This window comes from Arachis stenosperma, chromosome 9 (genome assembly GCF_014773155.1).
Source record: "Arachis stenosperma cultivar V10309 chromosome 9, arast.V10309.gnm1.PFL2, whole genome shotgun sequence".
NCBI classification, from domain to species: Eukaryota; Viridiplantae; Streptophyta; class Magnoliopsida; order Fabales; family Fabaceae; genus Arachis; species Arachis stenosperma.
In genome coordinates, this window is record NC_080385.1 from 124,883,851 (window position 1) to 124,898,586 (window position 14,736).

At 40.4% G+C, this 14,736-nt stretch overlaps 1 protein-coding gene across 1 annotated transcript; it reads left to right on the top strand.

The window, feature by feature from the left end:
- Positions 1–551: 551 nt before the first annotated feature.
- LOC130949905 (uncharacterized) lies at positions 552–12,078 on the top strand. Its single transcript, XM_057878506.1, has 3 exons — positions 552–701; positions 11,005–11,174; positions 11,262–12,078. Exons 1-3 carry the CDS (start codon positions 552–554, stop codon positions 12,076–12,078), a joined length of 1,137 nt encoding a protein of 378 aa, XP_057734489.1.
- Positions 12,079–14,736: the final 2,658 nt, after the last annotated feature.

Consider the following 14,736-nt stretch of genomic DNA (forward strand, 5'->3'; position numbering starts at 1 on the left):
AAACCAATGTAGTGCATCCTGACATTTACAAGCTGTTGTTATTTCCATTTTCCCTCAGAGACAAAACTACTCAATAGTTGGAGTCATTTCCAAGAGATAGCATCAACAATTGGGAAGATCTAGTGAACAAGTTCTTAGCCAAGTTCTATCCTCCTCAAATGATCATTAGACTCAAAATAAAGGTCCAAACATTCACTCAGATGGATGGAGAGTCATTCTATGAGGCTTGGGAGAGATACAAGACCTTGATCAGAAAGTGTCCCCCTGAAATATTCAATGAATGGGATATACTTCAGAATTTCTATGAAGGCTTGACCTTGAAAGCTCAAGAAGCACTAGATCACTCTGCAAGAGGTTCTTTGCAATTGATGAAGACAGCAGAGGAGGCCCAAAATTTCATTGATATGGTGGCAAACAATCAATATTTCTTTGCTCATTAAAGGCAATGCCAACCAACCCAAAGGAAAGGAGTCCTGGAGTTGGAAGGTGTGGACACTATCCTAGCTCAACACAAGGTGATGCAGCAGCAAATCCAGCAACAATTTAAGCAAATGGCTAAGAGAATTGACAGTTTACAAGTTGCATCAGTGAATGTCACCAATCAACCACCAACTGGGTGGGGATCAAATGAAGAAAACCAAGAGAATCAGCAGCTGGAACAAGTTCAATATGTGCACAACCAGGGTTCTGGATCAAATGAAGTTTATGGTGACACCTATAACCCCTCCTGGAAGAACCACCCAAATCTCAGATGGGGAGATAACTGATGAGCAGATAATTTGTACGCTTTTTGGCATTGTTTTAGTATGTTTTTAGTAGGATTTAGTTAGTTTTTAGTATATTTTTATTAGTTTTTAGTTAAAATTCACTTTTCTGGACTTTACTATGAGTTTGTGTGTTTTTCTGTAATTTCAGGTATTTTCTAGCTGAAATTGAGGGACTTGAGCAAAAATCTGATTCAGAGACTGAAAAGGACTGCAGATGCTGTTGGATTCTGACCTCCCTGCACTCGAAGTGGATTTTCTGGAGCTACAGAAGCCTAATTCGCGCGCTCTCAACGGCGTTGGAAAGTAGACATCCTGGGCTTTCCAGCAATGTATAATAGTCCATACTTTGCCTAAGATTTGATGGCCCAAACCGGCGTTCCAAATCAGCCCAAAACTGCCCGGCGTTAAACGCCGGAACTGGCACAAGAATGGGAGTTAAACGCCCAAACTGGCACAAAAGCTAGCGTTTACTCCAAGAAGAGTCTCTACACGAAAATGCTTCAATGCTCAGCCCAAGCACACACCAAGTGGGTCCGGAAGTGGATTTTTATGTCATTTACTCACCTTTGTAATTCTTAAGCTATTAGTTCCCTACAAATAGGACCTTTTGCTATTGTATTTAGATATCTTGGTAGCTATCTTTGAGTAGTTTTATGCTATCTTAGATCATTGGGAGGCTGGCCATTCTGCCATGCCTAGACCTTGTTCTTATGTATTTTCAACGGTGGAGTTTCTACACACCATAGATTAAGGTGTGGAGTTATGCTGTACCTCGAGTATTAATGCAATTACTATTGTTCTTCTATTCAATTCAGCTTGTTCTTATTCCAAGATATCACTTGTTCTTCAACTTGATGAATGTGATGATCCGTGACACTCATCATCATTCTCACCTATGAACGTGTGACCGTCAATCACCTCCGTTCTACCTTAGATTGGGTAGATATCTCTTGGATTCTTTAACCAGAATCTTCGTGGTATAAGCTATAATTGATGACTGCATTCAAGAGAATCCGGAAGGTCTAAACCTTGTCTGTGGTATTCTGAGTAGGATTCAATGATTGAATGACTGTGACGAGCTTCAAACTCGCGATTGTGGGGCGTTAGTGACAGACGCAAAAGAATCACTGGATTCTATTCCGACATGATCGAGAACCGACAGCTGGATAGCCGTGCCGTGACAGGGTACGTTGAACAATTCCACTGAGAGGACGGGACTGTAGCCATTGACAACGGTGATGCCCAACATACAGCTTGCCATGGAAAGGAGTAAGAAGGATTGGATGAAGACAGTAGGAAAGCAGAGAGACGGAAGGGACAAAGCATCTCCATTCGCTTATCTGAAATTCTCACCAATGAAATACATAAGTATCTCTATCTTTATCTTTATGTTTTATTCATATATCATCCATAACCATTTGAGTCTGCCTGACTAAGATTTACAAGGTGACCATAGCTTGCTTCATACCAACAATCTCCATGGGATCGACCCTTACTCGCGTAAGGTTTATTACTTGGACGACCCAGTGCACTTGCTGGTTAGTTGTGCGAAGTTGTGTTTATGCCATGGTATTGAACACCAAGTTTTTGGATTCATTACCGGGGATTATTTGAGTTGTGAAAAGTAGTGATCACAATTTCGTGCACCAAGTTTTTGGCGCCGTTGCCGGGGATTGTTTCGAGTATGGACAACTGACGGTTCATCTTGTTGCTTAGATTAGGTATTTTTCAGAGTTCTTAAAAATGAATTCTAGTGTTTCAAGGTGATGATCTTATCATCACCAAAGCTGATTGATTCTCATCAATTTAGCTCTTGAATGCAATGTCCTGCTGAAGCTTGGCTATCCATGTCTAATTCCTTTAGACTAAAGCTTTAGACTAACATTGCATGATTCCTGGAATTCTCATTAAGAATTTTGATACCTTTATTTTCTTTTCCACTTAATTTTCGAAAAAACCAAAAAATTACAAAATCATAAAAACCAAAAAATACTTTATGTTTCTTGTTGATTCTAGAGTCTCATTTTAAGTTTGGTGTCTTGTATGCATTGTTTATTTGATCTTGGTTCTATTTTCAAGTCAATAATACAGGGAACTGAAGATTCAGTACATACAGCAGAGGAATTATACAGAAAAAGCTGGGCGTTCAAAACGCCCAGTGAAGAAGGAAAAACTGGCGTTTAAACGCCAGCCAGGATACCTGGCTGGGCATTTAACGCCCAAAATGCTGGCGTTAAACGCCAGAATGGATACCATTCTGGGCGTTTAACGCCAGGATGGCACAAGAGGGAAGATTTTGTTTTTAATGCAATTTTTTTCAAGTTTTCAAAGTTTTTCAAAATCAAATCTTTTTCAAATCATATATTTTCAATCAAATCTTTTTCAAAATCAATTTCTTTCCTTTTTCAAAAATACTTGCTATCAATTAATGATTTGATTCAACATTTCAAGTATGTTGCCTTTTCTATTGAGAAAGGTTTAATGTTTGAATCATATCTTTTCTTGTTAGGCAAGTCATTAATTTTTAGAATCAAATCTTTTTAAATTGTTTTTTAAATCATATTTTTTCAATCATATCTTTTTAAATCACATCTTTTTCAAAAAAAGTTTTCAATCATTTCCTCTTCAAAATCTTTTTCAAAATGTTTTTAAAATCTTTTTAATTAATTTTCGAAAAATCTCTTCCCCTCTTCTCACATCCTTCTATTTATGGAATACCACTCCTCCTCAATGCACAATTCGAACTCTATCTCACTAAGTTCGAATTCTTCTACCTCTTCCTTCTATTTTTCTGTTCCTCTGACACCTCAAGGAATCTCTATACTGTGACATAGAGGATTCCACATTTTCTTGTTCTCTTCTCTTTCATATGAGCAGGAGCAAAGACAAAAGCATTCTTGTTGAGGCTGACCCTGAACCTGAAAGGACCTTGAAGCAAAAGCTAAGAGAAGCTAAAGCACAACTCTCTGTAGAGGACCTAACAGAAATCTTCAAAGAAGAAGAACCCATGGCAGCCGAAAACAACAACAATGCCAACAATGCAAGGAAGGTGCTGGGTGACTTTACTGCACTTACTCCCGACTTCTATGGGAGAAGCATCTCTATCCCTGCCATTGGAGCAAACAACTTTGAGCTTAAGCCTCAATTAGTTTCTCTAATGCAACAGAATTGCAAGTTCCATGGACTTCCGTTGGAAGATCCTCATCAGTTTTTAGCTGAGTTCTTGCAAATCTGTGACACTGTTAAGACTAATGGGGTTGACCCTGAGGTCTACAGACTTATGCTATTCCCTTTTGCTGTAAGAGACAGAGCTAGAATATGGTTGGACTTACAACCTAAAGACAGCCTGAACTCTTGGGAAAAGCTAGTCAATGCCTTCTTGGCAAAGTTCTTTCCACCTCAAAAATTGAGTAAGCTTAGAGTGGAAGTCCAAACCTTCAGACAGAAAGAAGGAGAATCCCTCTATGAAGTTTGGAAAAGATACAAACAATTGATCAGAAAATGTCCTTCTGACATGCTTTCTGAATGGAGCATCATAGGTATTTTCTATGATGGACTCTCTGAACTATCCAAGATGTCTTTGGATAGCTCTGCTGGAGGATCTTTTCATCTGAAGAAGACGCCTACAGAAGCTCAAGAACTAATTGAAATGGTTGCAAATAACCAATTCATGTACACTTCTGAAAGGAATCCTGTGAACAATGGGACAAATCAGAAGAAAGGAGTTCTTGAGATTGATACTCTGAATGCCATATTGGCTCAAAACAAAATATTGACTCAGCAAGTCAATTTTATTTCTCAAAGTCTGTCTGGAATGCAAAATGCACCAAGCAGTACTAAGGATGCTTCATCTGAAGAAGAAGCTTATGATCCTGAGAACCCTTCAATGGAAGAGGTGAATTACCTGGGAGAACCCTATGGAAACACCTATAATTCTTCATGGAGAAATCACCCAAATCTCTCATGGAAGGATCAACAGAGACCTTAACAAGGTTTCAACAACAATAATGGTGGAAGAAATAGGTTTAGCAATGGCAAGCCTTTTCCATCATCTTCTCAGCAACAGACAAAGAATTCTAAGCAGAGCCACTCTGACTTAGCAACCATGGTCTCTGATCTAATCAAAACCACTCAAAGTTTCATGACTGAAACAAGGTCCTCCATTAGGAATTTGGAGGCACAAGTGGGACAGCTGAGCAAGAAAATTACTGAACTCCCTCCTAGTACTCTTCCAAGCAATACAGAAGAAAATCCAAAAGGAGAGTGCAAGGCCATCTACATGGCCGAATTTGGAGAGGAGGAAGGGGCAGTGAACGCCACTGAGGAAGACCTCAATGAGCGTCCACTGGCCTCCAATGAGTTCCCTAATGAGGAACCATGGGAATCTGAGGCTCAAAATTAGACCATAGAGATTCCATTAGATTTACTTCTGTCATTCATGAGCTCTGATGAGTATTCTTCCTCTGAAGAGGATGAGTATGTCACTGAAGAGCAAGTTGCTAAATACCTTGGAGCAATCATGAAGCTAAATGACAAGTTATTTGGTAATGAGACTTGGGAGGATGAACCCCCTTTGCTCACCAAAGAACTGGATGACTTGTCTAGGCAGAAATTACCTCAAAAGAGACAAGATCCTGGGAAGTTTTCAATACCTTGCACCATAGGCACCATGACCTTCAAGAAGGCTCTGTGTGACCTAGGGTCAAGTGTAAACCTCATGCCTCTCTCTGTAATGGAGAAGCTAGGGATCTTTGAGGTACAAGCTGCAAGAATCTCACTAGAGATGGCAGACAATTCAAAGAAACAAGCTTATGGACTTGTAGAGGATGTTTTGGTGAAGATTGAAGACCATTACATCCCTGCTGATTTCATAGTCCTAGAGACTGGGAAGTGCATGGATGAATCCATCATCCTTGGCAGACCCTTCCTAGCCACAGCAAAGGCTGTGATTGATGTTGACAGAGGGGAATTGATCATTCAAGTGAATGAAGAATCCTTCGTGTTTAAGGCTCAAGGATATCCCTCTGTCACCATGGAGAGGAAGCATGAAGAGCTTCTCTCAAAATAGAGTCAAACAGAGCCCCCACAGTCAAACTCTAAGTTTGGTGTTGGGAGGCCACAACCAAACTCTAAGTTTGGTGTTGAACCCCCACATTCAAACTCTAAGTTTGGTGTTGGGAGGTTCCAACATTGCTCTGAGTATCTGTGAGGCTCCATGAGAGCCCTCTGTCAAGCTACTGACATTAAAGAAGCACTTGTTGGGAGGCAACCCAATGTTATATTTAATCTATTTTCCTTTGTCATTTTATGTTTTCTGTAGGTTGATGATCATGAGAAGCCACAAAATCAATTGAAAAAGCAAAAACAGAATGAAAAACAGAAAGAAAAATAGCACACCCTAGAGGAGAACTTGCTGGCGTTTAAACGCCAGTGAAGCTAGCAAATGGGCGTTTAACGCCCAGTCTGGCACCATTCTGGGCGTTTAACGCCAGAAAGGGGCACTAGATTGGCGTTAAACGCCAGGAAAGGGCAAGAAGTTGGCGTTAAACGCCAGAAATGGGCACCAGCCCGGCGTTTAACGCCAGAATTGGCACATAGAGCAATTTTGCTCGCCATTTGGTGCAAGGATGACTTTTCCTTGACACCTCAGGATCTGTGGACCCCACAGGATCCCCACCTACCCCACCACCCTCTCTCTTCTTCACCCATTCACCAATCACCTCAACCACTCTTCCCCAAAAACCCCTCACCTATCAAATCCCATCTTTCTCTTCACCACTCACATCCATCCTTCATAAAACCCCACCTACCTCACCATTCAAAATTCAATCCACTTTCCCACCCAAACCCACCCATAATGGCCGAACCCTACCCCTCTCTTCACCCCTATATAAACCCATCTTCACTCCTTCATTTTCACACACCCTAAACACTACTTCTCCCCCTTTTGGCCGAATCACAAAGCCACCTCCATCTCCTCCATTTCTTCTTCTTCTACTCTCTTCTTTCTTCTTTTGCTCGAGGACGAGCAAACCTTTTAAGTTTGGTGTGGTAAAAGCATTGCTTTTTATTTTTCCATAACCATTTATGGCATCCAAGGCCGGAGAAACCTCTAGAAAGAAGAAAGGGAAGGCAAAAGCTTCCACCTCTGAGTCATGGGAGATGGAGAGATTTATCTCAAGGGTGCATCAAGACCACTTCTATGAAGTTGTGGCCTTGAAGAAGGTGATCCCTGAGGTCCCTTTCAAACTCAAAAAGAGTGAATATCTGGAGATCCGACATGAGATCTAAAGAAGAGGTTGGGAAGTTCTTACCAACCCCATTCAACAAGTCGGAATCTTAATGGTTCAAGAGTTCTATGCCAATGCATGGATCACCAAGAACCATGATCAAAGTGTGAACCCGGACCCAAAGAATTGGCTTATAATGGTTCGAGGGAAATACTTAGATTTTAGTCCGGAAAATGTAAGGTTGGCATTTAACTTGCCCATGATGCAAGGAGATGAACATCCTTACACTAGAAGGGTCAAATTTGATCAAAGGTTGGACCAAGTCCTCACTGACATTTGTGAAGAGGGCGCCCAATGGAAGAGAGATTCAAGAGGGAAGCCGGTTCAATTGAGAAGGCATGACCTCAAGCCCATGGCTAGAGGATGGTTGGAGTTTATCCAACGCTCAATCATTCCCACTAGCAACCGGTCTGAAGTTACTCTAGACCGGGCCATCATGATCCATAGCATCATGATTGGAGAAGAAGTAGAAGTTCATGAGGTTATAGCCCAAGAACTCTATAAGGTGGCGGACAAGTCCTCTACCTTGGCAAGGTTAGCCTTTCCTCATCTCATTTGTCACCTCTGTTATTCCGTTGGAGTGGACATAGAAGGAGACATCCTCATTGATGAGGACAAGCCCATCACTAAGAAAAGGATGGAGCAAACAAGAGATCCCACTCATCATGAAATCCCTGAGATACCTCAAGGGATGCACTTTCCTCCACAAAACTATTGGGAGCAAATCAACACCTCCCTAGGAGAATTGAGTTCCAACATGGGACAACTAAGGGTGGAGCACCAAGAACATTCCATCCTCCTCCATGAAATTAGAGAAGATCAAAGAATCATGAGAGAGGAGCAACAAAGACAAGGAAGAGACATTGAGGAGCTCAAGCACTACATAAGATCTTCAAGAGGAAGAACAAGCCGCCATCACTAAGGTGGACCCGTTCTTTAATCTCCTTGTTCTTTATTTTCCTGTTTTTCGAATTTTATGCTTATGTTTATCTATGTTTGTGTCTTATGATCATTAGTGTCTTAGTGTCTATGCCTTAAAGTTATGAATGTCCTATGAATCCATCACCTTTCTTAAATTAAAAATGTTCTTAATTGAAAAAGAGAAGAATTGCATGAATTTTGAATTTTATAATAGATTAATTATTTTGATGTGGTGGCAATACTTTTGTTCTCTGAATGTATGCTTAAACAGTGCATATGTCTTTTGAATTTGTTGTTCATGATTGGTTGGCTCTTGAAAGAATGATGAAAAAGGAGACATGTTACTGAGGATCTGAAAAATCATAAAAATGATTCTTGAAGCAAGAAAAAGCAGTGAATACAAAAAAAAGAAGAAGAAGCGAAAAAAAAAAGAAAAAGAAAGAGACGAAAAAAGAAAGGGAAAACGAGAAAGAGAAAAAGAAAGAAAAAGAAAGAAATAAAGTTGTGATCCAAGGCAAGAAGAGTGTGCTTAAGAACCCTGGACACCTCTAGTTGGGGACTCTAGCAAAGCTGAGTCACAATCTGAAAAGGTTCACCCAATTATGTGTCTGTGGCATGTATGTATCCGGTGGTAATACTGGAAGACAAAGTGCTTTGGGCCACAGCCAAGACTCATAAAGTAGCTGTGTTCAAGAATCATCATACTTAACTAGGAGAATCAATAACACTATCTGGATTCTGAGTTCCTAAAGAAGCCAATCATTCTGAATTTCAAAGGATAAAGTGAGATGCCAAAACTGCTCAGAGGCAAAAAGCTAAAAGCCCCGCTCATCTAATTAATACTGATCTTCATAGATGCTTTTGGAATTCATTGCATATTCTCTTCTCTTTATCTTATTTGATTTTCAGTTGCTTGGGGACAAGCAACAATTTAAGTTTGGTGTTGTGATGAGCGGATAATTTGTACGCTTTTTGGCATTGTTTTTAGTATATTTTTAGTAGGATTTAGTTAGTTTTTAGTATATTTTTATTAGTTTTTAGTTAAAATTCACTTTTCTGGACTTTACTATGAGTTTGTGTGTTTTTTTGTGATTTCAGGTATTTTCTGGCTGAAATTGAGGGACTTGAGCAAAAATCTGATTCAGAGACTGAAAAGTACTGCAGATGCTGTTGGATTCTGACCTCCCTGCACTCGAAGTGAATTTTCTGAAGCTATAGAAGCTTAATTCGCGCGCTCTTAACGGCGTTGGAAAGTAGACATCCTGGGCTTTCCAGCAATGTATAATAGTCCATACTTTGCCTAAGATTTGATGGCCCAAACCGGCGTTCCAAATCAGCCCAAAACTGCCCGGCGTTAAACGCCGGAACTGGCACAAGAATGGGAGTTAAACGCCCAAACTGGCACAAAAGCTGGCGTTTAACTCCAAGAAGAGTCTCTACAGGAAAATGCTTCAATGCTCAGCCCAAGCACACACCAAGTGGGCCCGGAAGTGGATTTTTATGTCATTTACTCACCTTTGTAATTCTTAAGCTATTAGTTTCCTATAAATAGGACCTTTTGCTATTGTATTTAGATATCTTGGTAGCTATCTTTGAGTAGTTTTATGCTATCTTAGATCATTGGGGGGCTGGCCATTCGGCCATGCCTAGACCTTGTTCTTATGTATTTTCAACGGTGGAGTTTCTACACACCATAGATTAAGGTGTGGAGCTCTGCTGTACCTCGAGTATTAATGCAATTACTATTGTTCTTCTATTCAATGCAGCTTGTTCTTATTCCAAGATATCACTTGTTCTTCAACTTGATGAATGTGATGATCCGTGACACTCATCATCATTCTCACCTATGAACGTGTGACCGTCAATCACCTCCGTTCTACCTTAGATTGGGTAGATATCTCTTGGATTCTTTAACCAGAATCTTCGTGGTATAAGCTAGAATTGATGACTGCATTCAAGAGAATCCGGAAGGTCTAAACCTTGTCTATGGTATTCTGAGTAGGATTCAATGATTGAATGACTGTGACGAGCTTTAAACTCGCGATGGTGGGGCGTTAGTGACAGACGCAAAAGAATCACTGGATTCTATTCCGACATGATCGAGAACTGACAGCTGGATAGCCATGCCGTGACAGGGTGCGTTGAACATTTCCACTGAGAGGACGGGATTGTAGCCATTGACAACGGTGATGCCCAACATACAGCTTGCCATAGAAAGGAGTAAGAAGGATTGGATGAAGACAGTAGGAAAGCAGAGAGACGGAAGGGACAAAGCATCTCCATTCGCTTATCTGAAATTCTCACCAATGAAATACATAAGTATCTCTATCTTTATCTTTATGTTTTATTCATATATCATCCATAACCATTTGAGTCTGCCTGACTAAGATTTACAAGGTGACTATAGCTTGCTTCATACCAACAATCTCCGTGGGATCGACCCTTACTCGCGTAAGGTTTATTACTTGGACGACCCAGTGCACTTGTTGGTTAGTTGTGCGAAGTTGTGTTTATGCCATGGTATTGAACACCAAGTTTTTGGATTCATTACCGGGGATTATTTGAGTTGTGAAAAGTAGTGATCACAATTTCGTGCACCAATAACCACAATTAAAATCAGCAGCCATGGCAAAGAAATTCAAACCAAAATAACTCAAGAAACACAAACAACAATAACCAGCAAAACACTAACCCTAATTCATACAGAAAACCCCAAAATAATCATCCCAATGCCAACTATTATCCATCCAATAATCCAGCCACTAACCAAAACAATTATCATCCATCCTTAAAATCTCACAACCAGCCACAGATACCACAAGATACTCAAAAGATCTCCAACTTAGAGATACTAATGGAAAAGATATGAAGCAGCAGGAACTAACAAGCAAGAATCATCAAGCTTCAATGAGGAACTTAAAGAGGCAAATTGAACAATTGTCCAAGCAAGCTGTGATTGAAGGCCAACAAGCTCACTCCCAAGTGATACTATTCCAAATCCTAAAGAAGAATGCAAAGCTATTCAGTTAAGGAGTGAAAGAACCTTGGTGAAAGACAAGGAAACTGACAAGAAGCTTTTGGGCAATGACAAAAGGCCAACTGAGGAAGATGAAGCCAGCAGCAAAGATGAAGCTGTACTAAACAAGAAGGAACTAGAGAAGCTTAAAGAGAAGAATGATCAGCCACACGATTCAAGGCAAGGGAAGCAAGTAATGGAAGAACCATCTCTAGAATAAAGGCAAGGAGTGAAGGCTCACACACCTCCCTTGCCATACCCTCAAAGGTTCAACAAAGAGACCAAGGATCAACACTTCCCCAAATTCCTTGAAGTCTTCAAGAAGTTGGAGATTAATATCCCCCTGGCTGAAGCATTAGAGCAGATGCCTCTATATGCAAAGTTCTTGAAAGAGCTTATCAATAAAAAGAGAAGTTGGCATGAGAAGGAAACCATTATGCTCACTGAAGAATGCAGTACTGTGATTCAAAGGGGCCTCCCACCAAAACTCAAGGACCCTGGGAGCTTCTTCCTGCCTTGTACCATTGGTAGTCTAACCATTGATAAGGCTCTATATGACTTAGGAGCCAGCATCAATCTAATTCCCTATTCTATGATGAGAAGGCTATGTATAGAAGAAGTAAAGCCTACACAAATGTCATTGGAATTAGTGGATAAATCATTGGTGTTTCCCAAAGGAGTGATTGAAAATCTCCTGGTCCAAGTAGGGACATTCATATTCTCTGCAGACTTTGTGATCCTGGACCTAGGAGAAGAAGGAAGTTACTCTATTATCTTGGAAAGACCATTCTTGACCACAACAAGGGCCATCATAGATGTTGAACAAGGAGAGTTGACCCTAAGGGTACATGATGAAAGCATTACTCTGAATGTCTTTCCAGAAGCACAGTATATTGATGACAAGGAAAACTACATGGGGGTTGACAAGGAAAACTTGCAGTGGAAGGAAAAAACCAACAAGACACTCATTAATTTCCTTTCAAAGCAAGAAACAAGCAACAAAGCAGGACAAAAAGAGAATGAAATTGTACAGAATAATGAGGGAAAGCAAGAAGAAAGTGAGGTGCTGGCCACTAAGAAATAGATCCCAAAACACAGCCCACTGTCAAAGGAGAAGGATCGATAAGAAAGGGGAAGAAAAGTAAGATAAAGGCTCCAAAAGGGTGGAAAAACAAAAAGATACCAACTGAGGGATTCTCAAAGGGAGATAAAGTGCAACTAATCTACCAACAGTTGGGGACAGAATAACAAGCTAATGATTACTACACTATCAACAGGATACTCTCACTGGAGCATGCAGAGATTGAACATCAAGGCACTGGAAGGAAGCTCACAGTGAGGAGAGACAAGTTGAGACACTACAATCATCAACCACCCTAATAAGGGCCCAATGTCAAGCTAATGACAATAAAAGAGCGCTCCATAGGAGGCAACCCATGATTTAAGATTCTAGCTTTGGTTTTAATTTGAATAATCAACGGTACTTCTAGCATGAATTTGAATTCTCATGAGTATATTTGATAATCACATACATTGTCTTGAAGCATATGCTAGACTTCTAAGTTTGATGTGCTTGAAGGCACTCCAAAATAGCTTTTCAAACTTTCTAAGACTATATGCTTATTCATTTTGATGAAGTATATAGCCAAACATTAAGTCTGGTGTCTACATATGCAGAGAATTTCAGAAAAAAAAATCATCTTTGATCATAGGATCAAATCTATGAATAGATAGACCATACATTGCTTCATTTTATGAGTTTATGGTAGAAAATAAAATGTTTCTTATGATGAATGTACCAACTGTGATGGATATTCTCTGTATTTTACATAGATCACTTAGCAGGGGCCAAGTTTGGTGTTCACCAAATTTTGGTTCACTATCTAAGAAATACAATTGGTTATTTATGAATAAGGAACATGTGAAATCTTTCCTTTAGTGCTTACCACACCACCGCACCAATCTAAGTCCTAAGCTTACCATTATCTTGGTTTAATTGTATAGGTACAAGGGAGATTGAGAAGAGGACAAAAAGATGCATGTACGATCATCACAAGATTAAGAAGGGAGTCACATGTACCTAGGGAAGTGTGCTTTCTTGAAAACAAAATCTGCATGGCTTTGCACCTTGGAGACCGAACCACATGCAGCCAATGAAGGAGCAATCCTTGTCTTCACTCATCCTCACAGGTAGGCCATCCATCTCATGGATCCTCAATAAACAAATTGCTAAATCCTCACCATTCCTTGCCACATGACCAAACTCCCCAACTATACCTTCCATTCTATAAATAAGTGGTGACATTTCCTAGCCTACATATCCATTCCCTCCTCATACAAGATTTTCTCACCTATAAGCCTTTATTTCACTCTGCTCCTATCCAAAAACACGTTCAACCCTTCCTTACCCAACAGCAACGTGATTTTTCCATCTTTCATCCCCTTTCATAACTAAGCCGTAGCCTAAACACAACTCACCATTCCTTTCTTTTCTCTCCCAACTCATGGCTTCATCAAGTTCTAAGAGAAGAAAGGGAAAGAAACCAGTGGTGGCCGAACCCTCAACCTATGATACAAAGAAATTTAAATCTTAGTTTCACGAAGCAAGGTATCATAGGCTCATGAAATCAAAGCATGTCATTCCAGAGATGGGCTTCAGACTGAGGGAGGGAGAGTATCCCATCATGAGACAAATTACCAAGGAAAGAAGGTGGAAACTTCTATGTGATCCCTTCACTGATATCAGTGCAGTCATGATAAGAGAATTCTACGTAAATACTGTGAAAGAAAGCAGGAACAGTCCCCCTTATAAGAGCTATGTCAGAGGCGTTAAGGTAGATTTCAGTCCATCATCAGTCATGAGGGTCCTACAGTTGAGAACAATAACCTACGGAGAGCTTAGCTTTGAGGACAGATTACAGGGTGAGAATGACCCTGATGAATTGCTGCATGGGTTATGCCTTGAAGGCAGAGACTGGGAAAGGGACTCAGAGGGAGCCCCAAGCCACTTGAAAAGACTAGATCTCATACCTGAGGCCAAAAGGTGGTATGAGATAGTGAGGAGATCAATACTCCCTACTGCAAACACCTCAGCGGTCACAATCAAGCGAGCCATCCTGACATACTGCATCTTAAAGGGAGGAGAAATCAACCTTTCATAACTCATAGCAGATAGCATCCAAGAGATGGATGAGGACACAAGCAAATCAGGTAGGCTTGGACACCCAAGCACTATTCTAAGGCTATGCAATAGGGCTGGGGTGCTCTTTGAAGATGAAGACACAGAGAAGGTAAAAGGAGAAAGGGAAATCATAAAGAGAAGCATGGAAGGTGTTACTGAAGATAAGATCAAGTGGAAAGAAGAGCTCAAAGTAGAAGAAGAAGACCACAAGTGGAGGGAGAGCAAGCTTCTAATGCACTGGATTTGAGTCAAATGCAAAGAGTAATTGAGAAAATGTCTCAACAATTCATGAAAGCACAGGAGCAACAACAAGAATAGTACCTGCGGCAACAGGAGCAGTATCTGAAGGATAGAGAGGAAAGAGGGAACTGGCAGCGCCGAATGAAGGAGTGACAAGAGAACTGGCAGCAACAAATGATGGCTCAACAACAAAAATTTCAAACAAGAATTCTTGAGGGGTAAAAGGAATAATAAGCAAAATTTCAAAAGTCACATGAAGGATTGTTTTTGAGACAAGCCAAGTATGGGGAGTACACTCAAAATCTCTATCAATGGAAGAAT

Bases quoted from the DNA above. Each gene is read 5' to 3' on its own strand.
- LOC130949905 (XM_057878506.1), top strand. From the start codon at position 552: ATGGCTAAGAGAATTGACAGTTTACAAGTTGCATCAGTGAATGTCACC. The intron at 702-11,004 runs GTTTATGGTGAC...AAAGCTATTCAG, and splicing joins AGGGTTCTGGATCAAATGAA to TTAAGGAGTGAAAGAACCTT. The intron at 11,175-11,261 runs GCAAGGGAAGCA...ATACCCTCAAAG, and splicing joins GATCAGCCACACGATTCAAG to GTTCAACAAAGAGACCAAGG.